At 30.0% G+C, this 26020-nt stretch overlaps 12 protein-coding genes across 12 annotated transcripts; 4 read left to right on the forward strand and 8 right to left on the reverse strand.

The window, feature by feature from the left end:
- Positions 1–785: 785 nt before the first annotated feature.
- Positions 786–1154, reverse strand: BN7_5823 (uncharacterized protein; the record flags this gene model as incomplete). The annotated part of the gene is made up of 1 exon (XM_011273606.1): positions 786–1154. The coding sequence occupies one exon, from the start codon at positions 1152–1154 to the stop codon at positions 786–788; it is 369 nt and encodes a 122-aa protein (XP_011271908.1).
- A 186-nt stretch (positions 1155–1340) lies between these two features.
- On the reverse strand, positions 1341–2057 carry GCG1 (gamma-glutamylcyclotransferase; the record flags this gene model as incomplete). Its single annotated transcript, XM_011273607.1, has 1 exon — positions 1341–2057. The coding sequence occupies one exon, from the start codon at positions 2055–2057 to the stop codon at positions 1341–1343; it is 717 nt and encodes a 238-aa protein (XP_011271909.1).
- Positions 2058–2771: 714 nt separating this feature from the next.
- Positions 2772–4592, reverse strand: RLI1 (Fe-S cluster-binding ribosome biosynthesis protein; the record flags this gene model as incomplete). Its single annotated transcript, XM_011273608.1, has 1 exon — positions 2772–4592. The coding sequence occupies one exon, from the start codon at positions 4590–4592 to the stop codon at positions 2772–2774; it is 1821 nt and encodes a 606-aa protein (XP_011271910.1).
- Positions 4593–5079: 487 nt separating this feature from the next.
- Positions 5080–7191, reverse strand: BN7_5826 (uncharacterized protein; the record flags this gene model as incomplete). Its single annotated transcript, XM_011273609.1, has 1 exon — positions 5080–7191. The coding sequence occupies one exon, from the start codon at positions 7189–7191 to the stop codon at positions 5080–5082; it is 2112 nt and encodes a 703-aa protein (XP_011271911.1).
- A 484-nt stretch (positions 7192–7675) lies between these two features.
- Positions 7676–9634, forward strand: PAB1 (polyadenylate-binding protein; the record flags this gene model as incomplete). Its single annotated transcript, XM_011273610.1, has 1 exon — positions 7676–9634. The coding sequence occupies one exon, from the start codon at positions 7676–7678 to the stop codon at positions 9632–9634; it is 1959 nt and encodes a 652-aa protein (XP_011271912.1).
- Positions 9635–10010: 376 nt separating this feature from the next.
- On the reverse strand, positions 10011–10319 carry BN7_5828 (uncharacterized protein; the record flags this gene model as incomplete). Its single annotated transcript, XM_011273611.1, has 1 exon — positions 10011–10319. One exon carries the CDS (start codon positions 10317–10319, stop codon positions 10011–10013), a length of 309 nt encoding a protein of 102 aa, XP_011271913.1.
- A 401-nt stretch (positions 10320–10720) lies between these two features.
- Positions 10721–12523, forward strand: BN7_5829 (gamma-glutamyltransferase family protein; the record flags this gene model as incomplete). The annotated part of the gene is made up of 1 exon (XM_011273612.1): positions 10721–12523. The coding sequence occupies one exon, from the start codon at positions 10721–10723 to the stop codon at positions 12521–12523; it is 1803 nt and encodes a 600-aa protein (XP_011271914.1).
- Positions 12524–12567: 44 nt separating this feature from the next.
- On the reverse strand, positions 12568–14025 carry BN7_5830 (MCT family MFS transporter; the record flags this gene model as incomplete). Its single annotated transcript, XM_011273613.1, has 1 exon — positions 12568–14025. The coding sequence occupies one exon, from the start codon at positions 14023–14025 to the stop codon at positions 12568–12570; it is 1458 nt and encodes a 485-aa protein (XP_011271915.1).
- Positions 14026–14238: 213 nt separating this feature from the next.
- On the reverse strand, positions 14239–15459 carry BN7_5831 (uncharacterized protein; the record flags this gene model as incomplete). Its single annotated transcript, XM_011273614.1, has 1 exon — positions 14239–15459. The coding sequence occupies one exon, from the start codon at positions 15457–15459 to the stop codon at positions 14239–14241; it is 1221 nt and encodes a 406-aa protein (XP_011271916.1).
- Positions 15460–16670: 1211 nt separating this feature from the next.
- BN7_5832 (MCT family MFS transporter) lies at positions 16671–18068 on the reverse strand (the record flags this gene model as incomplete). The annotated part of the gene is made up of 1 exon (XM_011273615.1): positions 16671–18068. The coding sequence occupies one exon, from the start codon at positions 18066–18068 to the stop codon at positions 16671–16673; it is 1398 nt and encodes a 465-aa protein (XP_011271917.1).
- Positions 18069–19527: 1459 nt separating this feature from the next.
- BN7_5833 (putative transporter SEO1) lies at positions 19528–21147 on the forward strand (the record flags this gene model as incomplete). The annotated part of the gene is made up of 1 exon (XM_011273616.1): positions 19528–21147. The coding sequence occupies one exon, from the start codon at positions 19528–19530 to the stop codon at positions 21145–21147; it is 1620 nt and encodes a 539-aa protein (XP_011271918.1).
- A 901-nt stretch (positions 21148–22048) lies between these two features.
- LTE1 (mitotic regulator LTE1) lies at positions 22049–25843 on the forward strand (the record flags this gene model as incomplete). Its single annotated transcript, XM_011273617.1, has 1 exon — positions 22049–25843. One exon carries the CDS (start codon positions 22049–22051, stop codon positions 25841–25843), a length of 3795 nt encoding a protein of 1264 aa, XP_011271919.1.
- Between the last annotated feature and the right edge of the window lie 177 nt (positions 25844–26020).

Below are 26020 nucleotides of genomic sequence, written 5' to 3' on the forward strand. Positions count from 1 at the left end.
CACAAAATGCCCAAAGAAACATCATTAATGGTGGGAAACCTTCACAATTTTTTCTTTTAAAATTATAATAAACTTGAGGTATAAGTTGAATACACCAACATACTGTACCTAAAGTTCCTAATACTGTAGCAGCTTTATCACTAATCATATTATATATATTCAATGAATTTTTTTTTCAATCTATAGCAGCAATAATCTTACCCATGCACACTGAACACACGAACCAACAATTATGGGATATCCTCTCACTTATATATGATTATTCTTATAGTACACACACGAGCAAATAAATCAAGCATCTGACTTTCCCTTTCAGTAAAAACACGAGATTCTAATACTTTTAAACGATCTCAATATGAAACAAAACTTTTCCACCGTTAATAAAATCAAGCTTTTCATGTGCAAATTGACTAATAATGATTTTTTTAAGTGTTATCAGTCGGTAGGGCCAACTTTACGACGGCCATAGTAAACTACTACCTGCTAGAGCTTCCCTTTTAGGAAGGACAGTGCGCTGGTATATAGACAAGATGTTAAGAAATGTGTCATAATTGATCGTCTGTTTGATAAGTTATAACGACGTTGACATGGTTGAAGAAAGGTTGGAAAGTGGTTCCATTTAATGGTTTTATTATGAGACGGATCTTGGATGGCATTGTCGAATGTACTGCTTTGATCTCAATTTAGTTGTCATTCTACAGATCTCAAGAAGGTATTATATCATTATGTCACATCAATATTGTGTCAATTATATGTGAAATAACGATACATAGTCATTTCCATTATTATTTTTGGTCCTCTGTCTCTGAATCAGTCCCTCTTGGTGGCCATGGTTTAGCAGTAATCAAGCCTCCTATAGTACCAGCAGCAATTCTAATTAGATAAGTATTAAAAGCAGTTTCATCACTATCGAGATTTTCAGCTTGAGCCAACTCAGTAAAGTCATAATATGTGCTTCCATCTGTCTCATTGTGAATAATGAACCTTCCAACATTTTCTAAATAGTAATTTTCATCATTTGCATTAAAAACAGTTCCATTTATAATACGAACAGTCTCTAGTTCTTTTGGTCCTGTGTAATAGAACCCTTCGTATATAACACCTAGTGCTGAACAACCAGCTAAGCACAGTGAGAAAAGGCTTAACAGCTTCATTTTAAGATGGCTTTGGTTATTCTGAGATATAAGGACCATATGAACAAGGGTTGTTGAAACTCAAAGCGAAATCATAAAGGTGTATAGGCTTTTCGCGGATCTTTCGATATATAACAAAACATCTACATTAACATCAAGATCAAATGAGATCTCGGTTCAATTATAAGTTATATATACATCTCTATATCAACTGAGGTCTATGCCTTTCTCTTTTCTAACTTCAATGACTTTTTCCACCAATTTCTCTAAATAATTATCTTTCCCATTCTTATCTAGCTCTTTTAATGAATGATATAATTTCTCTAGATATTCCCAATTTGCACCACTTGGACCTTGGGCTTCACTTATAACATTAGCTGTATCTTCAATGGTCTCTGGTCCTATAAAACTTTCATTATCCACTGTACCGATATATACAACACTTGTTAAGACATGTTTCCCCGTCAAATGGTCCTTTGGTAATTGATTTATAGCTTCAACTAATTCTGATTGATTATGTATTAATGGATCATGATGTAATAAGAATGGAATATTATGTATAGTATAGCCATCTTGTTCTCTAACATTTAAATATTCAGTAACTTCTTGAGAAAATTCTGCAGGGATATAATAAGCACATGCCCAAACTTTTAAATCATTTTTATGGAATTCATCATGTAAATTTTCTTCATATTTATATAAATCTTTTATAAATTCTTCTCTTGTCTTTATATCATCATATGGAATTAATGTAACAACTCTTCCCTTATGCTCCGGGGTACCTCTATGATCTGATGATGATTGCCAAAATCTTCTTGTATATCCATGAATAACTCCAGGTATCACATATTTAGCATGTGGAGGTGGTTTAAATATTAATGAACCATATCCAAGTACCCAAAGTGGTTTTTGCTCTATTGTCATGTTATTTTGTTGTGCTTTTCTTCGGAAATATGGCCTATTTGATGAGTAGACTAGTATATTGATATAACTGTCAGATCAAACGATGAATATAACGTATGGATCTTTGTTAAATTTGTTCTTTGATCAAAATTTATATATTTCAAGATCTTTATGTCCTCGTCATTTTGTCTCGAAATTAGTAATATGGTAGAAGCAACAACCATATAGGTGATATATCAAAAATTCATACAAAAATCTACAAAAATCAATAATTAATAATTTACATAACTTTTATTATCCTATTTATATTGTCTAAAACCATGAAGAAAGAGATTGAATACTCATTTTCCTTGAATATATATAACCTTGAAAGGCCACAAACTTCATTTTTCTTTAATATATCACATATATAAGAGAACACCAAAGAATGAATTAGAACAATTTATTATACATCTGAAAAATGACAAACCTTGTTTGCATTTCCAGTACCAAAAAAGAAAACAATATGACTAGATTCTTGAATCTTTCAAAAACTTTAAATGAAAAATGTTAAAACCCGTTTCTATAATAATGATTAAACCAAATAATTATAATAAATCAATAAAAACAAAATGCCCCATAATAAATAATTAAACATTAAAAAAAATGCAATACTAATGAGGCGTCCATAATTAATTGGATAAATTTCAAATTTTTTTTTTTGAAATTTTTCAAAATAATTTAATTGAACGCCCTTTATAATTCAGAATTATCTAAAAAGAAATAATTACCTTGAGATTTTTGTTCTTTATCCATTTGTGAATCTAATTTATTAATTCTTGGTCTAAAAGAATTTGGATCTCTTCTGAATGTAACATTTAAATTTTTCAAAAATTTATTACAACCAGTTAATAAAGATTCTGGTTCTCTTGCAAATGCTTCTTTTGATGGTTGACCTTCAAAAACAATAACTCTATCAGCTAAATAAGTTGCCATAATAAAATCATGTTCCACAATGAAAGCTGTCTTTTTAGCATGTAAAATAAATCTTCTAATAACTTTTGAACAAATAATACGTTGTTCAGAATCTAAATAAGCTGAAGGTTCATCAATCAAATAAATATCAGCTTGAGCACCTAATGCTAATGTAATAGCAACTCTTTGTAATTCACCACCTGATAAATGTTGAACTTCTTGATCAATAATATCATCAATTTTTAATGGTTTACAAACATCAGTTTGAAATTGTGGATGTAAAAATGAAGCTCTAATTCTTTTAAAAAATAATTGTCTAACTGTACCTGTAAATTTTGGTGCAATTTTTTGTGGTTTCATTGAAATATTTAATTTTGGAACTTCTAAATCATTATCTGCAGGAATTGCACCAGCTAATAATCTACAGAATGTAGTTTTACCTGTACCATTTTCACCCATCATAACTAAAATTTCTGAATCACTAAATTCACCTTTTTCAATATGAATTTTGAAATCACCTTGAGTTCTTGACATTGCAGGATAAGAATAATATCTTGAAGCATCTAATTGCATAGCATCTTGAGCATCAGCTAATCTAAATTGTAAAGATTCAGTTCTAAATCTTAAATTTTCTGCAACAATATGACCATCTAAAAACATATTAATACCTTCTCTAACTGAAGCAGGTAATGTAACAACACCATAAACTGATGGCATACCATATAAAATACAAACAAAATCTGATAAATAATCTAAAACTGATAAATCATGTTCCACAACAATAACATAAGATTGAGCATGTAATAATGAACGAATGATTAAAGCAGCATTTAAACGTTGTTTAACATCTAAATATGAAGAAGGTTCATCAAACATATAAACATTAGCATCTTGAACACAAGTCATACCAATAGCAAATCTTTGTAATTCACCACCAGATAATGCATTAACATCTCTTTTCAAAATATGATTTAATTCTAAAACATTACAGATTTGTTTAATTGAATCTTTTCTTTCTAATCTTGCTTTTAATAATTGACCAACTTTTGTATCTGGACCTTTAATAGCTCTTGGAATATTATCAACATATTGAGGTTTAATAATAGCTTTAATATCATCTTCTAAAACTTTAGTTAAATAATTTTGTAATTCAGAACCTCTAAAATGTTTTAAAATATCTTGCCAATCAGGTGGATCATCAAATCTACCTAAATTTGGTTTTTGTTTACCTGCAAGAATTTTCAAAGCAGTTGATTTACCAATACCATTAGTACCAACTAAACCTAAAACTTGACCAGGTCTTGGAGTTGGTAATCTATGTAATTTAAAACTATTTGCAGAATAACGATGAGTAACTTCTTTTTCTAAATTTGTTGGTAAATTAATAATATTTATAGCACCAAATGGACATTTCTTAACACAAATACCACAACCAATACATAAAGTTTCTGAAATGAATGCAATTTTATTTGTTGGTGTAACTTCAATACATAATTTACCAGTTTTAACAACAGGACATGATTTTTTACATTCTTGACGACATTTTTTTGGTTTACATTTATCATCACTAACAATAGCGATACGCATTTGTTTGGAACTCATTTTTGGAAAAATTTAGGCAGGCAACTATCTTTCTTTAAAGCTCTATATTCAGATATTCACCTCCTAGTTATATTGAACTAAATCAATTCCTTTTTTATAAGTCCTTTTAAATCCTGATAATATTGAAAAAAGTTGTCCTTTATTGTTTTGAAACAATTTTTTTTATTTTTTTTTTGGTGTTTATTTTAGCAAAATTTTTTTTTTCTTTTGATAGAAAAAATCGCTTTGTTGCTGAAACCAGAAAAACGTTCGCGGAATTCGCGTAAATTCGCGAAATGTTTGACAAATTGTGCGGTTTTGATTGGCTGGTTGGAAGTAAGTTGTTTTTGAAGGGAGTTATGGGTTTGTGAATGTGTTCATGTTGTAGAGAAAGTTATGGGAATTAGAATGGTGGTATTTTCATGAGGGTTTACCCTTTTAAATGTTACAATTATATCAAATTTTAAAGCTAGGTCACGTGATTAGACATATAAAGAATAAACCATATTCAAGATTCTTGATTAATCTCTGATAACCCCCAATCTAATATAAAAGGTTTCATATTCATATCTAGAACCACGTTCCCTAATTCCTCTAGATTGTTATGTTTAATTCCCAAGCTCTCCATCACTAATACTTGTCTTTCTAAATCTTGGAGATATGGTGTATCTTCAATTATAGGATTCAAACAAATATCAACATGTTCAATCTTTTCCATTAATATGGCATATCCGTGTAATTCAGAAAGCTTCGTTTCGGAATTTTTCAAGTTCATTATAAAATGCTTATAGATCTTTGGTACATTAACTATAGCATCTTTTGATCCTTCTTTTTCACATTTTAAATTATGCTTGTTGATAAATTCTAAAGACTTGACTTCTTTTTCAAAAGCACCATGTTGAATTTCATCTTCAAGTTTATCGAAAGCTGGTAAATCTATTTTATATACTTTTAAGATCATTTTTTTATCTAATGGAATCCCTTCAATTTCATAACCAAATGCATTTTTAACATTTTGATGTATAACAACCATTTTTTTGGTATTATACATAGATTCATGTTTTGAAACTCGATGGAAAAAATCAATGTTTGAGAAAATTTTGGGTAAAGGTCTTGTTATGAAATTATCAATTGAGCCTTCATTGATATTTGGAAGTTTATCACCCTTATTCACTGCTTTTTTATTCTGTAATCGTTCATTATCACTTATCTGAAATTTCCAAAGAAATTGAATCAATAATTCATCCTTAACATTTTGATCGATTTCTTTACCGAGTTGTTTAAACAAATAAACAAATTCCCATCTCATAGTTAAGTATTGATCTTCCAAATTTATCATTCTATATCTTAGTTTAACATCAAATAATTTTTCTTCATCAACATTAATTAATTCACATCCATTAATATCTAATTCCAAAATTATCATTGTTGATAAATTAGATATAACAACAATTGTGGAATTTGATTGTTTACAATATAAAATTGCTTGTTTAATCAAATTACGAATAACTTTAAATTCTTTTAAAGAAATCTGTTCCCTAACAGTTGAATTAATAAACTTAATAAAATCATCTTGTAAATATTTATACCTTGTTGTTTCAATCATCATGTCATTTCCTATCATGGTGAAAAGTTGTCCCGAGCTCACTTTGATATCTGTATTTTCCAATCTATGATTAATTAATTCACCAAGGCAAGAATTCAAATCATAATTTCTTTGGTCAAAATGTTTTCGGAAAAAGCTTAAATATTTATAATTCTTATTCAATTTATGCATTGTTAGATTAACACCATAACAAATATCTAATATTTTCGATGATATATCAACCCCTGATAATGAACTTAATTGACCACAAAGTTTTCTGGTTAATTTTTCAATTCGAGTTTGAATAGATTTATCTTTCATTGACATGAAATTCTCGTTTAAAAATGTGTATTGTTCAATGCTTTCTTTTGATGCATTAAAACTATTAGCTTCTAAAATGTCTCTAGGTGAATACCAAAGTGATGAAATACATTCTCCTATTTCAATAACATCTTGCACCTCGTTAGAATCTTGTAAAAATTCATTACATTCTTTAGATATTTCAATCAAAGGAATTTCAGAACATTGTGATATGACAACATTTCTATGATAATTCAGTAATTTATTTTTTCTTAAAGGTTGTGATGGATTTGTGAATAGTTTAACATATGGATCTTGACGACAAATTTCCCGATCATGTTCATTTGCGAATAATTTCCTAATTAAACTTTCTATGAATGAATTATTGAGATCTAATAATGGATTTATTAACAACGTCTCAGGTTTTGCCATTGACATGTTAAACCATGAAAGTTTATTATATATACTTTCATCATATGTGAGTACCAAATCTCCATTTCTAATACTGTCTTCATCTTCAGATGAGAGTTGGAATAACCTATAAATACTTTCCACTTGATGAAGATAATCATGGTTTGTATAATCACCATCAATGGTATTAGCTTCTTTGATCATATCAAAGCTAAGATTGAGAACAGGATCATTAACTTGACACACTTGTTTGATCCGTTCTCTTCTGATACTCTTGCTTCTTTGATATCTTGCTCTCATTTCTTGATCATAACCATTCCACATTGTGTTATACTAGGATACTTCATTATTAATATGACAATACCCATAAAATAAAACATTTTGATAGGAATTCATGCTAATATAAAATTGAGAAGTTTATAATAATATTGATTATATAAACATTTTAGACTACCTCATCATTACATAATCATTGATTTCCCGCGAATTCGTTTTATCAATCAAAAAAAAATTCGCGACCAACAAATTTTTTTTTTTCGTTTGGTGGTCGAAAATTTTTATATTGAAAAAAAAAAAATAATCAACACTTTTTTTAACTAAAACTTCAAATCAAAGGTTTCTTATATCACACAACACACTTAAAAGCTTTTTTTATCTCGTTTGAAAAGATCTGGTCTACGTTCATTCCCCAACTAGTCCGTACCTCTCTTTCTTCCATTTAAAAAAGTCATTTTTTTCAAAAACTTTTAAAAAAACCAAAAAAAATTAGAAAAAACTATTAAAAAAAAACCATATCATATCACCAAAAATGTCTTCAAACACCGTTGATGCTGTTGATAAAACTGTCAATGAATTAGAAAACTTGAACATCAACAAGGATCAAGAATCTTCAACCGTTGAATCTTCAACCGCCCCATCCACCAGTGCTACTGAATCAACCGCTGAAGGTGAACAAGCTTCATCTTCTTCAGTTTCTGAAACCACTGCTTCTTTATACGTTGGTGAATTAGAACCATCAATCAATGAAGCTTTATTATTCGAAATTTTCTCTCCAATTGGTCAAGTTTCTTCAATCAGAGTTTGTCGTGATGCTTTAACCAAAAGATCTTTAGGTTATGCTTATGTTAACTATCATAATGTTAAAGATGGTGAAAAAGCTATTGATGAATTAAACTACTCTGTTGTTAAAGGTCAACCAATTAGAATCATGTGGTCTCAACGTGATCCTGCTAAAAGAAGAAATGGTGAAGGTAATGTTTTCATTAAAAACTTACATCCAGCTATTGATAACAAAGCTTTACATGATACTTTCTCAGCTTTTGGTAGAATTTTATCTTGTAAAGTTGCCACTGATAACTTTGGTCAATCAAAAGGTTTCGGTTTCGTTCATTTCGAATCCCCAGAAGCTGCTCAAGCCGCTATTGAAAATGTTAACGGTATGTTATTAAACAACAATGAAGTTTATGTTGGTCCTCATGTTGCAAGAAGAGATCGTCAATCAAAATTAGAAGAAGTTATTAAATCCTTCACAAATGTTTATGTTAAAAACATTGATTTAGAAGCCTCAGAAGAAGAAGTTAAAGAATTATTCACTCCATTTGGTACTGTTACTTCATTCTATTTAGAAAAAGATGCTGAAGGTAAATCAAGAGGTTTTGCTTTTGTTAACTATGAAGAACATGAAGCTGCTGTTAAATCTATTGAATCATTAAATGATCAAGATTATAAAGGTAAAAAATTATACGTTGGTCGTGCTCAAAAGAAATCTGAAAGATTAGAAGAATTGAAAAAACAATATGAAGCTGCAAGAATTGAAAAATTAACAAAATCTCAAGGTGTTAACTTATTTGTTAAAAACTTGGATGATTCAATTGATGATGAAAAATTAAAAGAAGAATTCCAATCATTCGGTACTATTTCTTCAGTTAAAGTTATGATTGATGAATCTGGTAAATCTAAAGGTTTTGGTTTCGTTTCATTCTCTTCTCCAGAAGAAGCTTCAAGAGCTATTTCTGAAATGAATCAACATATGTTAGCTGGTAAACCATTATACGTTGCCTTAGCTCAAAGAAAAGATGTTAGACGTTCTCAATTAGAACAACAAATTCAAGCTAGAAATCAATTAAGATTACAACAAGCTGCTGCTGCCGGTGGATTACCAGGTCAATTCATTCCAACTCCATTCATTTATGGTCAACAACCTCAATTTTTACCACCAGGTGCTAGAGGTCCATTACCAAATCAACCATTTTTAATTCCAAGACCAGGTCAAGGTTTACCACCACAAGCTGCTGGTGGTCAATGGGTTGGTGGTCGTCCAGGTCAACCAGCTTATGGTTTACCACAAGAATTCCAACAATTCCCTCAAGGTGGTAGAGGTGGATTCCGTGGTGGTCGTGGTAATGGTCCAAGAAACCAAGGTGGTCGTGGTCCAGCTCCAAATGCTGCTCCAATTGATCCAAATGCTCAACCAGGTGCTGGTAACGTTGCTCAATTAGCTTCAATCTTACCAAATGTTCCAGTTGAACAACAAAAAAGATTATTAGGTGAAGAATTATACCAAAGAATTGTTTCAACTGGTAAAGCTCAAGATCCAGAATCTGCTGGTAAAATTACTGGTATGATGTTAGATTTAGAAAACCAAGAAATCTTATCATTATTAGAAAATGAAGAATTATTCAAACAACATTTTGATGATGCATTCCAAGCTTATGAAGATTTCAAAAAATCTGGTGGTGAACAACAAACTGAAGAAGAACAAGCTTAAATTTAATCAAAAAATTTAGATTTGTTATTAGATCAATGCTTTAGTTGTTTATGTTTCCAAAATTTTATGTTTTTCTTTATAAAAGAGATTTGATTTAAAACTCCAGTTAATATTTTGATATACCACCTGGATTTTTTGTTTATCTTCTTTTTTTTAACGTTTTTATATTGTTTTTGAAAAGGGTTTATTTACCAAAACCTTTTATTAAAGTTTTGTGTATTATTCTTTTATTTTTTGTGTGTATGTTTTTCAATTATAGGAAATCAATAAAAAAAAACTTTACAGGTGTAGATATAAAACCTTTTGCATATCATTTCATTAATAAATATATATATGAATAAAGAGATGTTGTCATCATATTGTTAATCATACTGGATTAATAATTTGTTGGTTCTTGAAGTATCTGTTCATATTCATTTTTTTCTTGTTCAGTCATTTTCCCTGAAAGATATTTCTCCTTAATTGCTTGTTTTTGTTTTGCTTCAACTTCAGGTTTCAATTTTAATGGAGATGTTGGTTGGAAAGTTACCTTAAACTTTTTAGGTTTTAATGAACCATCTGGATTTCTCTCTGGTGGTGTAAATTTAACTAATTCATAATTTTTTGTAAAGAACCATATACCAACTACAAGACCACTTAATCCACCAATGAACCCTGCAATTTTACGACCTTTGGCTGTAGACATATTCAATCAACAATCACTTAGAACCTTAGATCTATAACTTTTATAATAACCCCTTGAAAGATCTTATCAAACAAAATCTCCTTCCAAATCGGTTCATATCCGTTAATTTCCTCCACAAAGTTTCAAAATTTCAAAGTTTATACACAATAGTAAAGAAATAATTCGCGGAAAATGAGGAACCTTTCTCCACGCGTCGGAACGCATCCGACAAAATAGGCCAAAAACGGCTGATTTACGGTCCGATGGGGCTTCTTACTCATTTAGTTATCGAGCCGACAACTTGAAAGGAAGATAAAGAGGTATAAAAGAATATAAAAACAATAAGAATCTCCTGTTTATAACATGAAAAGGGGTCTTAAATCTTGGATCAATTATCACATATTCAATCAAGAAAACAAATAATGCCCAATCCTAAGTTCAATTCAAGAAGATCAGTTGTCTATTCAACAAAAGGGATCGTATCATCTTCACAACCATTAGCAAATGCAGCAGGTTTGAAAATATTAGAAAAAGGTGGGAATGCCATTGATGCTGCTGTTGCCGTTGCTGCTGCTCTTACTGTGACAGAAACTGCTTCCACAGATCTTGGTGGTGATGCTTATGCCATTTTTTATAATGCTAAAGATCAAAAGGCTTATGGATTAAATGGGACTGGTAGATCTGCTTCAAAATTATCTGTTGATTATATTAAAAAAAATTATCCTCAAGATATTGTTAATAATTATAGATTAAGCTCTGAATCTATCTTTACTGCTAATGTCCCAGGTGGAATTGCTGCATGGTATGATTCTGTGAAGAAATGGGGGTCTGGTAAAGTTTCATTTGAAGAAATTTTACAACCTGCTATTGAATTATCTGAAAACGGTTATCCAATTTCTGAAATTAGTGCACATTTAGTTCAAAATAGTGAATCAAGATTGAAAAAAGTTAATGGTGATAAATCTCAAGATTTCTTACAAAATGAATTAGGTGCTTTCTTACCAAATGAAGGATTAACTGCACCAATTGAAGGACAATTAGTTAAGAATAAGTATAAGGCAAAAACATTGAAATTGATTGCTCAACATGGTAAAGATGGGTTTTATAAAGGTGAAGTTGCAGAATCTATTGTTAAAGAGGTTCAATCTCGTGGTGGATTATTATCTTTAGAAGATTTAGCTAATCATACATCGACATTTGTTGATCCAATATCTTATGAATTCTTGGGTAAAAAACTTTGGGAAATTCCACCAAATGGATCAGGTATCATTGCATTATTATCATTGGGTCTTATCAAGAATTTAGATTCAAAAGGTGTCATTGAATTATCAAAATTGAAACATAATTCTGTTGAGTATTTACATTTAATCATTGAAGTCTTGAAATTAAGTTTTAAAGATAGTGAAGAATATGTTAGTGATTCAGATCATTTATTATCCAAATTTGGTATTGATCAAAAAGAAACTATTGAACAATTGTTAAGTGATAAATATTTTGATCAAAGATCTAAATATTTTAAAGCAGATTCGGTATTAGATAATAAAGATTTACAAGTTGGTGAATTACCAAATAGAATTTTTAAATCTGATACAGTTTATTTCACAGTTACTGATAGTGAAGGAAATGCAGCTTCATTTATTAATAGTGTCTTTATGAATTATGGTAGTGGTATCCTAGTTCCAGATCGTGGGTTTTTCTTACAAAATAGAGGTGCAAATTTTAGTTTGAATCCAAATTCTAAGAACTATTTAGAAGGTAACAAGAGAAGTTATCATACAATTATCCCAGGTTTGATTACAACACCATTGGACCAAGGTAAAGAAGATCTTTATGCAAGTTATGGTATCATGGGAGGTTATAATCAACCACAAGCACATATTCAAGTTTATTTAAACTTATTACTCTTTGGATTAAATCCACAAGAAGCTTTAGATGCACCAAGAATTACTTTACAACCGCATCCAAAATTGGGGCATACTGACGAAGGTCATGGATCTCATGGTCCAGTTAGTAGACATGTTACGGAAGTTAATGTTGAACAAGGTATAAGTGAAGAAGTCGTTGAAGGTTTAAGAAAATTAGGTCATCATGTTGTTGTTGTTGAAGGATATGATAGAAAGGCATTTGGTAGAGGTCAAATTATTAGAAAAGAACCTGGTGAGGGATTAATCTGGTCAGCTGGTTCTGATCAACGTGCTGATGGTGCTGCAGTACCACAATTATGATATATTTGGTATAAATAGATATAAATTTGTTCATTATAATTTACTCAGACTTTACACATGACTTTCATACCAACACAATAGTATCTTGTAATTAACCATGCTAATAATGCAAGAATTTCAGTAATACCAGCTAATAATATCAAATTTTTGTAACCATCCCCACTTGAACTTATTATAGCACCACCAACAGGTAATGAAATCAAATTTCCAATGGAAACTAATGAATAAATAGTTCCATAACGTTTACCAAAATCTTTTGTTTTACTTATTTGTCCACAACATACTGGTGTCAATGATAATGTTGAACTTGAAAAGAACCCATAAAGTCCTGAAAATGCATATATTGTTTTCAAATTATTTCCAAATGGATATAATAACACCATGATTAATAAACTACAAACTCCCACTGTTATTACCATGACATTTATCCTACCAAAATGATCAGCAATATGATTTGGGAAATATCTACCCAAGATTCCGACAGCATTACATGTTATTAAAACTAAGAATGCATCTGATTCAGAATAACCTTGATGAATTGTATATGAGCTTAAATAAGTTGTAACAAACAATAATGAAACTTCACAAAGGAAAATTGAAATCCCCATATATAAGAATCTTTTCTCTGTAATGAATTGTTTCAATACAAATGAATTTTGAAACAATTGCCTTGGGGATTTGATAACTTCATTTGAAGGTTTAATTAATCTATGTTTAACCAATAAACATGCCATACCAAGACAAAAAGTCCCCAAGAAAGCTAACACTCTCATGGTCCAAGCATATCCAATTTTGGGATATAATTCTTTCAACATTAATGGCCATAATACACCACCTAAACTACCTCCGATTGAACAAACACCTAAAGCTGTACCTCTTTTCTTCCCAAACCAATGAGCTACTGCACCTAATGCAGAACTCATCAAGAAACTAGTCCCAATACCCACAGTAACACCAAATGCTAATATAAATTGATAAATCTGGGAACAATTTGCAGTTGCAAATAAACCAATTGAAATTAACAAGGAACCAGAAATCATGGGGATTTTAGCACCTTTGTAATCAAATAAAGGACCTGTTAAAATAACACCACCAAAAGCAAAAAAATAATAAATTGAGAAAATCCATCCTGTAGAGCTTTGGTTTTCAATATTTGATAATTGATGATTTGAAATATAAGCTTGAATACCACCAATTGAATTCATTAAACCAAATGTAATAATCAATGATAACAAGGCTCCTAATACAACCAGATAAGCTTCTAACCCACCATCTGGGAATGTTAAGTCATCATCTAGGATAGAAACATCATCACCATCTTCATTTTGTGCTTTCTCTATAGCCTGTTCTGTGAAATCTTGATCTTTTCTTATGGTGCTATGACCCAATGCTGATGAAGTACCCAACTCTGGAATGAAATCTAGTTCTATGGATTCTGGTCTTGTACGACCCTGTTCACTCACTATATAAGTGGCCTCTTTGATACTTTCCATGCGACTCATACTATTATTATCACTTTGATCACTTTGAAGCTCATTATTTACACAGATTATTGTTATAAATTTTCACCAGGAATCAGGATATCGATGAGTTTAAAACTGTTGACTTATCGCTCCACATCTCGGGATCGTATTTCCGCATATAGATAAGCAACGGTCAGATTTACAATTTATAACAATATACAAGACCAAACTCGTAATTCATTTATTCAGCATTCAATTTTTCTTTGGTTTGTTGATCACAACAAAATCTGGTTGAGTGAACTTTAGTGTGGAAATTCTTATACGATTATCAGGTACAAGAGAAGTAGATTCATGAGGGAGGTTTTGTCCAAGGAAGCTCATTGAACAATTGATTCCTCCGTTTAATTCGTTCGAAGTTATGGAGCTCAATGTGTTGATCAAAAGAGTCTCAGTGAACTCCTTAGTCTCGAAACATCTTTCTTCAATAATCAATATAGATTGATATCTAGCGGTTTTGCGTAACTTCATCTCATCAAGGGTACGAAATACCAAAGGCATGCCTTTTGTTCTTCTGTGCCAAATTTCAAATGGTGTCAATTTCTTTAGAATCTGACCTTTTTTCAAAAGTGCCAACTTATTTCTATTCCTTTTCTTTGATTTATCTCTAATGAAATCATGAAGTAATGTTGTTAGCATAAGTTCCTTCATATAAACATTATTAGGATATATATCTCTAGTTATTTTTGGATCTATAAAAGATGGATTGTTAAAGTCTCTATTTAAAGGTGCTAAATGTGGTAGTTGCCATCGACAGCTCGTATACCAATCCAAAACGGTAAAACAGAATATCAAGTATTTAGGATAGTATGAAAGCACTGAACAGTGATCTAAGTTTTTATATTCATATTTGACCTTATTATGTAGAATACCTTCTCCATTTTTTAAATTTATTCCACTGAAAGCACTTAACAACGAAACATCCAACTTAACCTGCTCAACGTATCTCTTTAAATAAGAGCTTGGATTATTAACAATATGGATCAAGATGTGCTTGACCTCACTAAATTTGTAAATAACTTCAAAATGATCAGCTTTCAATCCCACTTCATCCCTTAATGTAGTATCAAGAAATTCATAAGCAAAATTCTTTCCTTCTCGATATCTTAAATATATCCCATAATCGTCAATATTATTATCCACGAAATCAGGTCCATAATTCATATATGAAAGATCATTCTTTTGTATCTGAATAGTATCACTGATCACCAAAATCATTTGAAGATCTTTATAAATCAAAGGACTGAAAAAATCACAAAAGCTTTTATTGATTCTAATCAATTTCCCAGGGTTCATATGTTTTGAAATTTCATACCAAATCTCCATAGGAAAATTTGGCTTCTGAGATTCCTGAACAAACCGTTCCTTCAAACGTTTCTGTGAATACTTAAAATCTATTATGCATTGCTTAAGCATCTCATCAGATATAGCTGGCAACTTTTGAAGACTAAATATCCCTTTAATCTTATCTAAAAAGTGAAATCTAATAGGATACCAAATTTTTGTCTTGATTCTTCATAAACCAATAAATATTTTTCTGTAAACTTTGTTATAAAGTAAAAACTTATATCCAAAGACTCGATAGTAGGCTCGTAATTCATCATCTATGTTATCAACTAGCCACGTAAAAATATTGAACAATCTATTCATTTGAAACTGCGTTATAATATATATTCTTCGTACTGGTATAACTAAGTTAAAATCAGAGATAGCATTAATAAAGCCCACACAAACAATTAAAAATAAGTCGAACTATATATCCATATATATTTCTCCAATGAAATTTCATTGAACAGATAATATTAACTCATCAAACTGCTCATGTTTCAAGCTCAATCTTCCTCAACTTAGCTCCATTTCATGAGATAAACATACGACCACATCATGAAGTATAAAGTAACATTAACGCTTTAATATATGCATTGGTTCCATTAATCTCATAATCTTGAAAGTTTATAAAAGTGACTAAAATAAGTTTCAAAAAAACTTTTTAGCTAGATGAGCTTCGAGGTACTCTTCGGATTTTATCGGAATATAGTAAAATCCGCGTACATAATTTCGATTATATAATCACAGTGCTACAGCTGAGTAATCATAATGACCTGCATTAATAACACATAATGTAAACAGAGTTGGGTTTTTTTCAATAAAGTGAAATGTGGATTGTACTTGTACATGTTTTTGACTACAATTATTTCCCTCCTAGTTGACCTTTGCATGGATCTCATTTGTCCCTTGGAAATTCATTGTACTAATTTAAAGCTATTATACGATTATAAAGAATTTCAAAGGGAAAAGGATCAATTAAAGGAGAAAGTTGGACTTTCAGAGATACTTATAAGTTCTTTTTGAGCATTCATCAGTCATTTCAGCCCAAGTTTTATGCTCTAACGTTTAAAAGTTCTTTGAGGATTTATCTGAGTTAAACTTTTATCTGAGTTAAAATTGTTGGGTCTGAAAGTTTGAGTCCTTTATATGAGACCATATCTGGTTTTCCCAGGCTTAATCAAATTCTGAAAAATATAATATACCAATACAATGAGAGTACAGTAACCAATTCTCTTCAATTTAAATAAATATTGTATTTGTTTCCTCATAAATATTCATAAAATATTCAAACATCAAAATCAAATCTTAGCCCATTTCATTCCTACACATTCATATCTTGCAAGTATAAAGAACACTACTGATACAACTTCTGTAACACCAGCTAATATGATAAAATTTTGAAATCCATTAGGACCATCTTTAATTAAAGCACCACCTATTGGTAAAGCTAATAAATTACCAAAAGAAGATATGAAATAAACTGTACCATATCTTTTACCAAAATCTTCAGTACGACTAATTTGTCCACACGTAACTGGAGTTAATGATAATGTTGAGCTTGAAGAAAACCCATATAATCCTGCAAATGCATATAAAACACTTAAATTATGACCAAATGGTAGCCAAATTGCCAATATGAAAATTGCACATGACCCAACAGTAGCAATCATTATATTAAAACTTCCATAAACATCACCCAAATATTTTGGAATAACACGGCCTAATAATCCAATGGCATTTAGTATTATAAGTACCAAGAACCCCTGTGATTCTGAATATCCTTGATGAATTGTATAAGAAGTTATATACGTCATAACCATTAATAATGAAAATTCACAAAAAAAAATTGAAAATGTTAAATATAAGAATCTTTTTTCTTTAAACAAATCTCTTAATGCTAATGAGCTATTCATAAATTTAATTGGATTTTTTTCAATAATTACATCTTCTTTTTGCTTTTTTAATCTACTTTTAACTGAAAGACATGCTAAACTTGCACAAATACCACAACATAAAGCTAAAACTCTCATACTCCATACATAACCAATTTTTGGATACAGTTGTCTAAGCATTAAAGGCCAAACAACACCACCGACTGATCCACCTAAAGATGAGATTCCTAAAGCTGTTGCTCTTTTCCTTTTGAAATAATGTGAAACTGCGCCTAACCCACTTGTATATAGTAAACAAGTACCACTGCCAACTATAAAACCATAGGCTAACAATATTTGGTAAACTTCATCACAATTAGCAGTAATGAATAGGCCAGCAACTAAAAGTATTGAACCTATAATAGCACATAATCTTCCACCTTTCCAATCAAATAATGGACCAGCAATTAAACAAAACGCATAAGCTACCAAGTAATGAATAGAAAAAGTCCAACCAATTGTACTTGAGGATTCATTTTTCAATTGATGATTTGTTAAATATGCTTGGATAGCACCAATAGTATTCATTAAACCAAATGTAATCATTAAAGTGAAAAATCCACCAGCAACAACTTTATAAGCTTCCCAACCACCTTCAGGAAATTCAATTTCTTCATCAATCAGGTGAACTGTTTCATTCAATTCTTTTGAATCATGATTTGAGTATCTACTTGTCAGATTCTGTATTCCATTTGAATTAGAATCTGCATTACCAATAGGTTGATTTTTTTCAAGGTCTCTTAAATCAGAATCTTTTGATGTCATTTTCTTTTGTTTAATTTAAACCATCATTATGAAAAGTAAAATCATCAACTCATCAGCTAATACCTATGACTTTATAGAGTCTCAAAACCTTTTTATAATTTGATATCCGACATCATAAAGTTTCCTTGTCTCTAATTACAATTTTGGTAACTAATCAAAATATAGAATAGTACCATACCTTTTTTTTCCTTATTTAGTTTAAGAACCCGAGTTTGATATTATTTGAGTTTCTCATATTCCAGCAATCAGCTCTTTCCATACTATTCAGTAGACTTAAATGGGGAATATGGTGTATTCTTGAGAAAGGATCCTTTAATCATTAACTAGTAACTATTCTTTAATGATAAATTTGATAAATTTTCGAAAAAAACGGCAAAAAAATAGAACTCCTCATGGGGGGCTCGAACCCCCGACATTTCGGTAAACTTCCGCTAAGAAATGAATGTTCCCTAGTTTGACTGTAAAAGCCGAACGCTCTACCAACTGAGCTAACAAGGACGAGTTCTGATTTTGTGAAATTGCACTTTTTTCAGGTTCTGTCAGAAAGACCATGTGATAATCACGTGATATTTTGATTTTTTGTTTATAAAACAATCAGAAATTAATTTAAAACTTGAATATTGATTAATAACTGTTCAAATTACAATTTGTTCTTATCCAGTACTGCCATTTTATCGTTTTGAGTACTTTAAATTTTTTGTATTTTACTTATATGTAATTTTGAAGTTAAAAAAAAAATTTAAACGTTGGTAAAATTTAATAATTTCAAAAAATGTAATTTTTTTCTCCCAAAACAATATTTGACTTTATATTCATAATATGGACTCTCAAATTGTCCACTAACAGTCCTTCATTTATCAATTTAATACCTTTTTAAATGAAAATTTGAAATATATTTATTTCATAGTTGATTACGTAATACACCGGAATTAATCGATATATTCGGATCAGCCTTAATCATATAAGAACATTAGAATTGATTGAAAGTGCATTACAGAACTAAAAATTTAAGTATATGGAGTGTGTTACTTAAGAATAAGAGACGATACTACTACTTAATGCTTTGGTATTATATTGATACTGTTCCTTTGGATATTAGTGAAGTTCAGACGTAATTAATATATGTGGCTGCAATTTATTCCCGGACGATTAAACAATATTAAATCGAGTCAAATCTTGGACAGTTTGACAAATGATGATGCAGTCATATACAAAAGTTCTACATATCATTCAAAACACTTCATCTTGGTTTTAATCATAGATCTATATTTTCATAAACTTGGGCTTCTTCATGGAATCAAAAAGCTCATCGTCATATATTCAATCCCGGTAATACACTTGAGTAAATTTTTCAACCATTAGATCCACATTTTAAGATCATTTACTTTATCATACATACGCAACTCTTTATAGATCCACAAAACAATATTCATTAGAAAACAATAATTGTTCATTATTCATGTCTTCAAAATCAAATAACACAAATAAAGAAAATTCTCTTGACTCACCATCTACAAATAAAAAAATATCCAATTTTGAAAAACATTTGACTCATTCATATGAGATAGATCCACAACTTGATCACAACAATGAAACAGATAATGATTATCAAGACCATGATGATAATGATTGGGAACTAACAAGAGATCCACCTAAAGAAGGATGGAAAAGAAATTTACCTGAATATTTTTTTTCAAATTCTGAACATGCAAAATTTATAAGGAAATTAGATATTTTAGTATTTGGTTATTCGCTATTATCAAGTTTTATATCAACTTTAGATAATTCAAATATTCAAAATGCTTATGTATCAGGAATGCAAAAAGATTTAAAATTATATGGGAATGAATTAAATCTTTTCCAAACTTTTTATTCATGTGGTATAATTGCTGGTTCTGTTCCATTAATTTTCATATCAACTTATATTAGACCTTCAATAATTTTACCAACTTGTGAATTATTATGGAGTATATTTGTGATGTGTTGTGCTGGTGCATCAAATGCTAAAACTATATATGGGTTAAGATTCTTAATTGGATGTGCTCTATCAATTGGATTCCCAGGTTTTACTGCATTAATTTCTTCATGGTATTTACCAAATGAATTAGGTAAAAGAATTGTATTTTATGAAATATCAGGTAATGTTGCTGCAATGTTTTCAGGATATATCCAAGCTGGATTATATTCAAATATGGATGGGAAACATGGTCTTGCTGCATGGAGATGGTTATTTATATTTGATGGCGTTATTAGTATATTTGTTGTTATATTGGGGTATATAATTATACCTGATACCCCTACCACAACTAGATCAAGATTCTTAAACTCTAAAGAAAAAAAATATGCTATAAAAAGAATGGAATTAGCTGGTAGAAAACCAATAACAAAAGCTAATTGGCAAATGATTAAACAATCATTATCAACATGGCATTTATATGGATTTGTAATGAGTTTTTATTTATATGGTACATTTTCATGGGGTGGGAATTATTTCAATCTTTGGTTACAATCATTAAATAAATACACTGTACAACAATTGAATCAAATACCAACAGCTTCACAAGGTGCAGCTATTATCAATTCGTTTATAAGTTCCATACTATCAGATTATTTCCGTCATCGACCAATAATCATAATAATCAATATGATTATCTGTATGATGGGTAATGCATTTATTGCACCTTGGAAATCTCCTGAAGGTTTAAAATTTGTTGGTTATATCTTAATAAACGTTGGATGGCCTGGTCAATCATTATTAATGGCTTGGGCTAATGAAATTTGTCAAGGTAATCCATTAACAAGATCAATGATTGTTGCAGTGGGGAATACATTTGTTAATGCTACAAATGCCTGGCTACAAGTCCTATTATTCCCAGCATCTACAGCACCTCATTATAAAGCAGGATATCATGTTTGTGCTGCATTCATTGGATTAGCTGTTGTTAGTATTGCTGTTTGTTGGGCTTTATTACAACGTGATTATAAGAAAGGATATGCTATAAAGAGTAAAGTAGGATTACCTATATACCCACAATGGGAAGAGGTTTTCAATAATGTCAATCATGAAAAAAACAATTGAAACTATAAAATCTATAGATATATGAACACTCTTTCACCATTAAAATAATGAATTTATGACACATTTTGACAGATTTTTCTCGATAACCAGTAGATTAATACGATATTAACTTTAGTATCCAAATAAGCTAGCTAATAACAATCACTAGAGCACCAAATCTTCAAAGATTCTTCCCAGATCTAGAATAAAACCTCTTTGAGACATATCTTTGATCCTTTATATGTCAAAATTACATAAGCAATTACATAATTACAATAGCCAATTAGTTAAATCTATACTAAAATCACAACAAATGAAGCTTTTGAAGTCTAGAAAATTGTAGTATTGTTAATAAATACATGAAGAATATAAACAATTTTTCAAAACAATACATTTTCCTTATAGTTGTTCAGTTTGTCGCGGTTCTATGCCAAACGCGCATCTTTTCAGTAGCGAAAGGGACTTAAATTCAGCATTTCAAAACAAACGGAAAAAGGCGTGAAAACACACAACATTGGAATCAAAACAAATGGTGAAAAAGTTTCAAGCTTCTCATCGCTGTCTCAGTAAACAAGGTCTTCAGTCTCTCGCTTTGTCTTCAGTCTCTCGCTTTATACAACGATACAACGATCAAACATTGTGCTTCAATTGGGCTCATTCTACTGCTGCTCGACAGGGATCATCAGATTCACACTAAAAAAGATAAACATTCCATCAGGTATCGTACATTCCCATCAAGCATTGTCCAAAGATTCCCTTGTTGATACCCACATAAAGAAGAGTTGTTTACATTCTGAAGAAGAGGTGTGTGAATAATTCAGATCCTTGTGAAAACAATTAAAAAATCATAACATTGGAAAGAACCATAAACTATTGATTTCATTCATTCGTTTTCATATATCATAATCTTCAAATATAAGTGATGACGGACCTCATCGATTACCAAGTACATAGCTTGGATCTGGCAAACTTTGACACCATAGTACAGGATCAATCCTTATCTTATAAACCATCACCATTAAAGAATCAAATACAGAATGCAGAACAACAACCACAACAACAATCTCCACCATCATCTCCAAATAGTCCAAATAGTCATGTTGATATAATAACACTGATAAACATACTCACGTCTCCGTCTGAAATAGATTATCAAATAGTTAGTGATTTCTTCCTAACGTATAGATCATTCATATCACAAAGTTCATTATTACAATTACTTATACTGAAATTACAATGGTCATTAAAACAAATAGAAGATACATCACATGAGACTAGACAAAACATTGGTAAATTATCATTAGTTAGAACTTTTGTTGTGATAAGGCATTGGTTATTAAATTATTTTGCTGATGATTTCATACCATTTGTGGAATTACGTGAAATTTTTATAAATGCTATAAATTCAATTAAATCAACAGATTTATTCGTTACAAGAATTATTTCCAAGATTAAAGGTCATTGGACTTATTGTTGTAATAAATCATGGAATGAAGATATAAATCCAGATTCTTTTGATAATTTTGATTTGAAAATTGGTCCACAAAAAACTTCAACAAAAGCTAAAAGATTATCAACTTTTGCTATAAATCAACAAAGAGATCCAATGATTAGAAATAGTATTGTTCTTTCAACTTTTGATCAGAAAACTATACATAAATTACCAATTCCAATACCCAATAAGCAAGCTAAACCTGCACCAAAGCAATTTTTGAATCCAAAAAATTCAAATTTAAGATTAAGTAGAGCCATTCTAACAGATCCTAAAACTCAAAATTTATACATACCATTAACATCACCAACAAATACAAATTTTAATACTATAAGAGGTGCAACTGATTTCCCAAAAGATCCTAAACCAACTAAATTCATTCCACCAACTCCTGTTAAGAAAATGGAAGTTAAAGTTCAATTACCAAATCCTCCAAAAAATCAAACTCCAAATTCAAAAGGTTTAAGACCATTATTTGAAAATTGGTTAAAGACATTTCATCTTCATAATTCAAAACATAAATCTAAAGATAATAATGAACATGTTGAAAAATTTATGAGAAGTGTTGTTTCAGTTGCAAGACCTGATAATGAATCATTACTCAAATTAACTTTAGATAAATTTGATATATTAAGTGCTAGAACAATAGATGAATTGGAATATTTGGTTAAATTCCATAATGAATTATTAAATAAACATGGTGCTAATTTCAGTCCAGTTAATGAATCTTTCAGTTTTACAATTGATGAACAAAATCAATCGAAAAATCAATTACAAAACACAGTATCAAATATTGATAATATGAACATTTGTGAATGCATTACGAATATAAACAAAAGTGTTTTATCTTTCCAACATAAATTTAGTGAAGGTGATGATAAATCTTATATTTCTTATGATTCAACAATGTCAAGAGAAAATAATCAACAAAAATTGGAAGATGATGGATTCATTAAGAAGAAAGTTGGAATTGAAAACTTAAGAGAGTTTAATTTTGAAAATGATAAACCAAGATCAATCATTTCTGAAAGTACTATTCCAATGGATCCATCTGATCAAAAAGAAGAACAAAAAGAAAGAGAAACCATTCAAAAAGCTGAAACTGAAGTTAATAATGAGCCTCTTACTCCTGTTTCAAGTGGTGATATGAATAAACCAGAATCTAATCATGTTGAACAACAATCATCTCCAAAACCAGAATCCAATCATATTGAACAATCATCATCAGAAGCAGAGGTAAGCCACGAAGAAAAAGTGGAAGTGGAGGCAAAATCAGAAACAGAAGCAGAATCAGTTATACAATCAACACCAAATGCGAAAGATTCACAAGAAACTATTGATCAGACACCATCAATTCAAGAAGATGAATCTATAGAGAAATCAAGACCAGTATCATCAAATAGCGCTAATACAGACTCAGATTATGATGAAATTGAATCATTTGTTTCTACTTATGAAGATGCTGAAGATATTGAAAATGGTGAGGTTGGAAATGGAATAACTGCAAATGATTCCAATCCAAAAGATACCCCAGAATATTTGGAACCAACCAACAATGATATTATTCCAGCTAATAGCTTAAGTGAAAGTGATCATATTGAACCAACAACACCACCTGCTATCGATGGTATTATTTCATCAACTCCACATATTTCACCAATTAAATCTATAATGGAAAGTGATGAAGAGATAGAAGAGGAAGATCATGTATCTCCATTAAAACAAAAATCATTGTTGAATATGACTGTGAGATCTCCAAAGTCTGAAAAATTTGATTTGAATAGAATTCCATCATTTAATCAAGTTAGTCGTGCTGAAAAGCATTTATCATATCTTTCAAGAAGATCAAATAGGTCATATATTTCTTATGATTCAACAAGATCAAAACCTCAAGTTTCAGATTCCTCTGCAAATTCAATTTTCAGTAATGCTAAAAGACAAAATCAAATTGTTATGATTCCAGGGAGTGAAAGTATAAATGATGATTCTGTACATAGTGTGAATAATGTTGATCAAGCTAAACAAAAACTAATGAAACAAGATGAAGAAAGTATTAGATTAGTTGAATCAAGTGACTTTGCTATTCCATATCCAGGTGTTGATCCTGATGCTATAGCAGAATTAGCTGCAATTTCTGATGATTCATTCCAAAGTGATCCAATCAATGCAGCTTTGTTGAAATTGGAAGGTAGTTATCAAAAAAATGTTTCTAAAAAAACCAAAACTGCTGATTCAAGTATTGATTCCAAAGAATTAGAAAGACAAGTTGATGATTTAAATGTTAAAAGTGCTAGAAACTCTATCTTTATTGATCAAAGAAGAAAAACTAGAATGTTTTCATTAACTCCTGTGAAACAAAAACCAATTTCTATTCAATCAAGTTCAAAATTATTATTGGAATTATTGATAAATCACAAGATTAATAATGAAGTTTTATCAATTTCAAATAATGTTAATCATATTTCATTTATTTTGAATTTCAATTCCAAGACATTAGCTGAACAATTTACATTAATTGAAAAAGATTGTTTATTAGAAATTGACTGGAAAGAATTGATTGAGCTGAAATGGGAATTCAATAATATTGTATCAATTAACAGTTGGTTGGAATTATTAATACAAAATCAAACAATTCAAGGTATTGATCTTTGTATTTCAAGATTTAATCTTACAGTTAATTGGATCATTTCTGAAATTTTATTAACAAAAGATATCACATTAAGAAAATTAACAATTCAAAGATTTATTCATATTGCACAAAATTGTTATCAATTACAAAATTTTTCAACATTGATGGAAATCTTGTTAGCTTTAGGTTCTGGTAAAGTTTTAAAATTGAAAAATACATGGAGAATCATTGAACCTGGTGATATTTTGATTTATAAAAATTTAGAAAGAATTTCATCACCTTTTAGAAATTTTGCAAATTTGAGAGGTGAACTAAATAATATTAAACCATCAAAAGGTTGTGTACCATTTTTAGGTTTATATTTGTCTGATTTAATTTTTAACAAGGAAAGAAGTTCAATAAGAGGGAAGCTCATCAATTTTAACAAATTTAGAACAGATGCAAAGATTGTCAAATCTTTGATTCAATGCGTCCAATGGAGTACATTATATAAATTAGATTCTGATAGTGAAGTTTTGAGTAAATGTTTATACATTAAGGCATTAGATGAAGTTGAAATGAATGAATGCTTAAAAGACATAGAAGGGACATTATGATAATAACAAATAATAATAATAATAATACAAATAACAATAACGGGATATAACAGAAAGGGGTACAATAACATATAATCGTATTTAATTTTAAACTTTCTTTACCTTTATTTTTTAATTAATACTTGATATTCATGATGAAGGTTTCTAAATTGTAGCAATTCGACTATATGAAAGGAA

Source organism: Wickerhamomyces ciferrii, contig 00235 (assembly GCF_000313485.1).
Source record: "Wickerhamomyces ciferrii WGS project CAIF00000000 data, strain NRRL Y-1031 F-60-10, contig 00235, whole genome shotgun sequence".
In the NCBI taxonomy this organism is placed as follows: Eukaryota; Fungi; Ascomycota; class Saccharomycetes; order Phaffomycetales; family Wickerhamomycetaceae; genus Hansenula; species Hansenula ciferrii.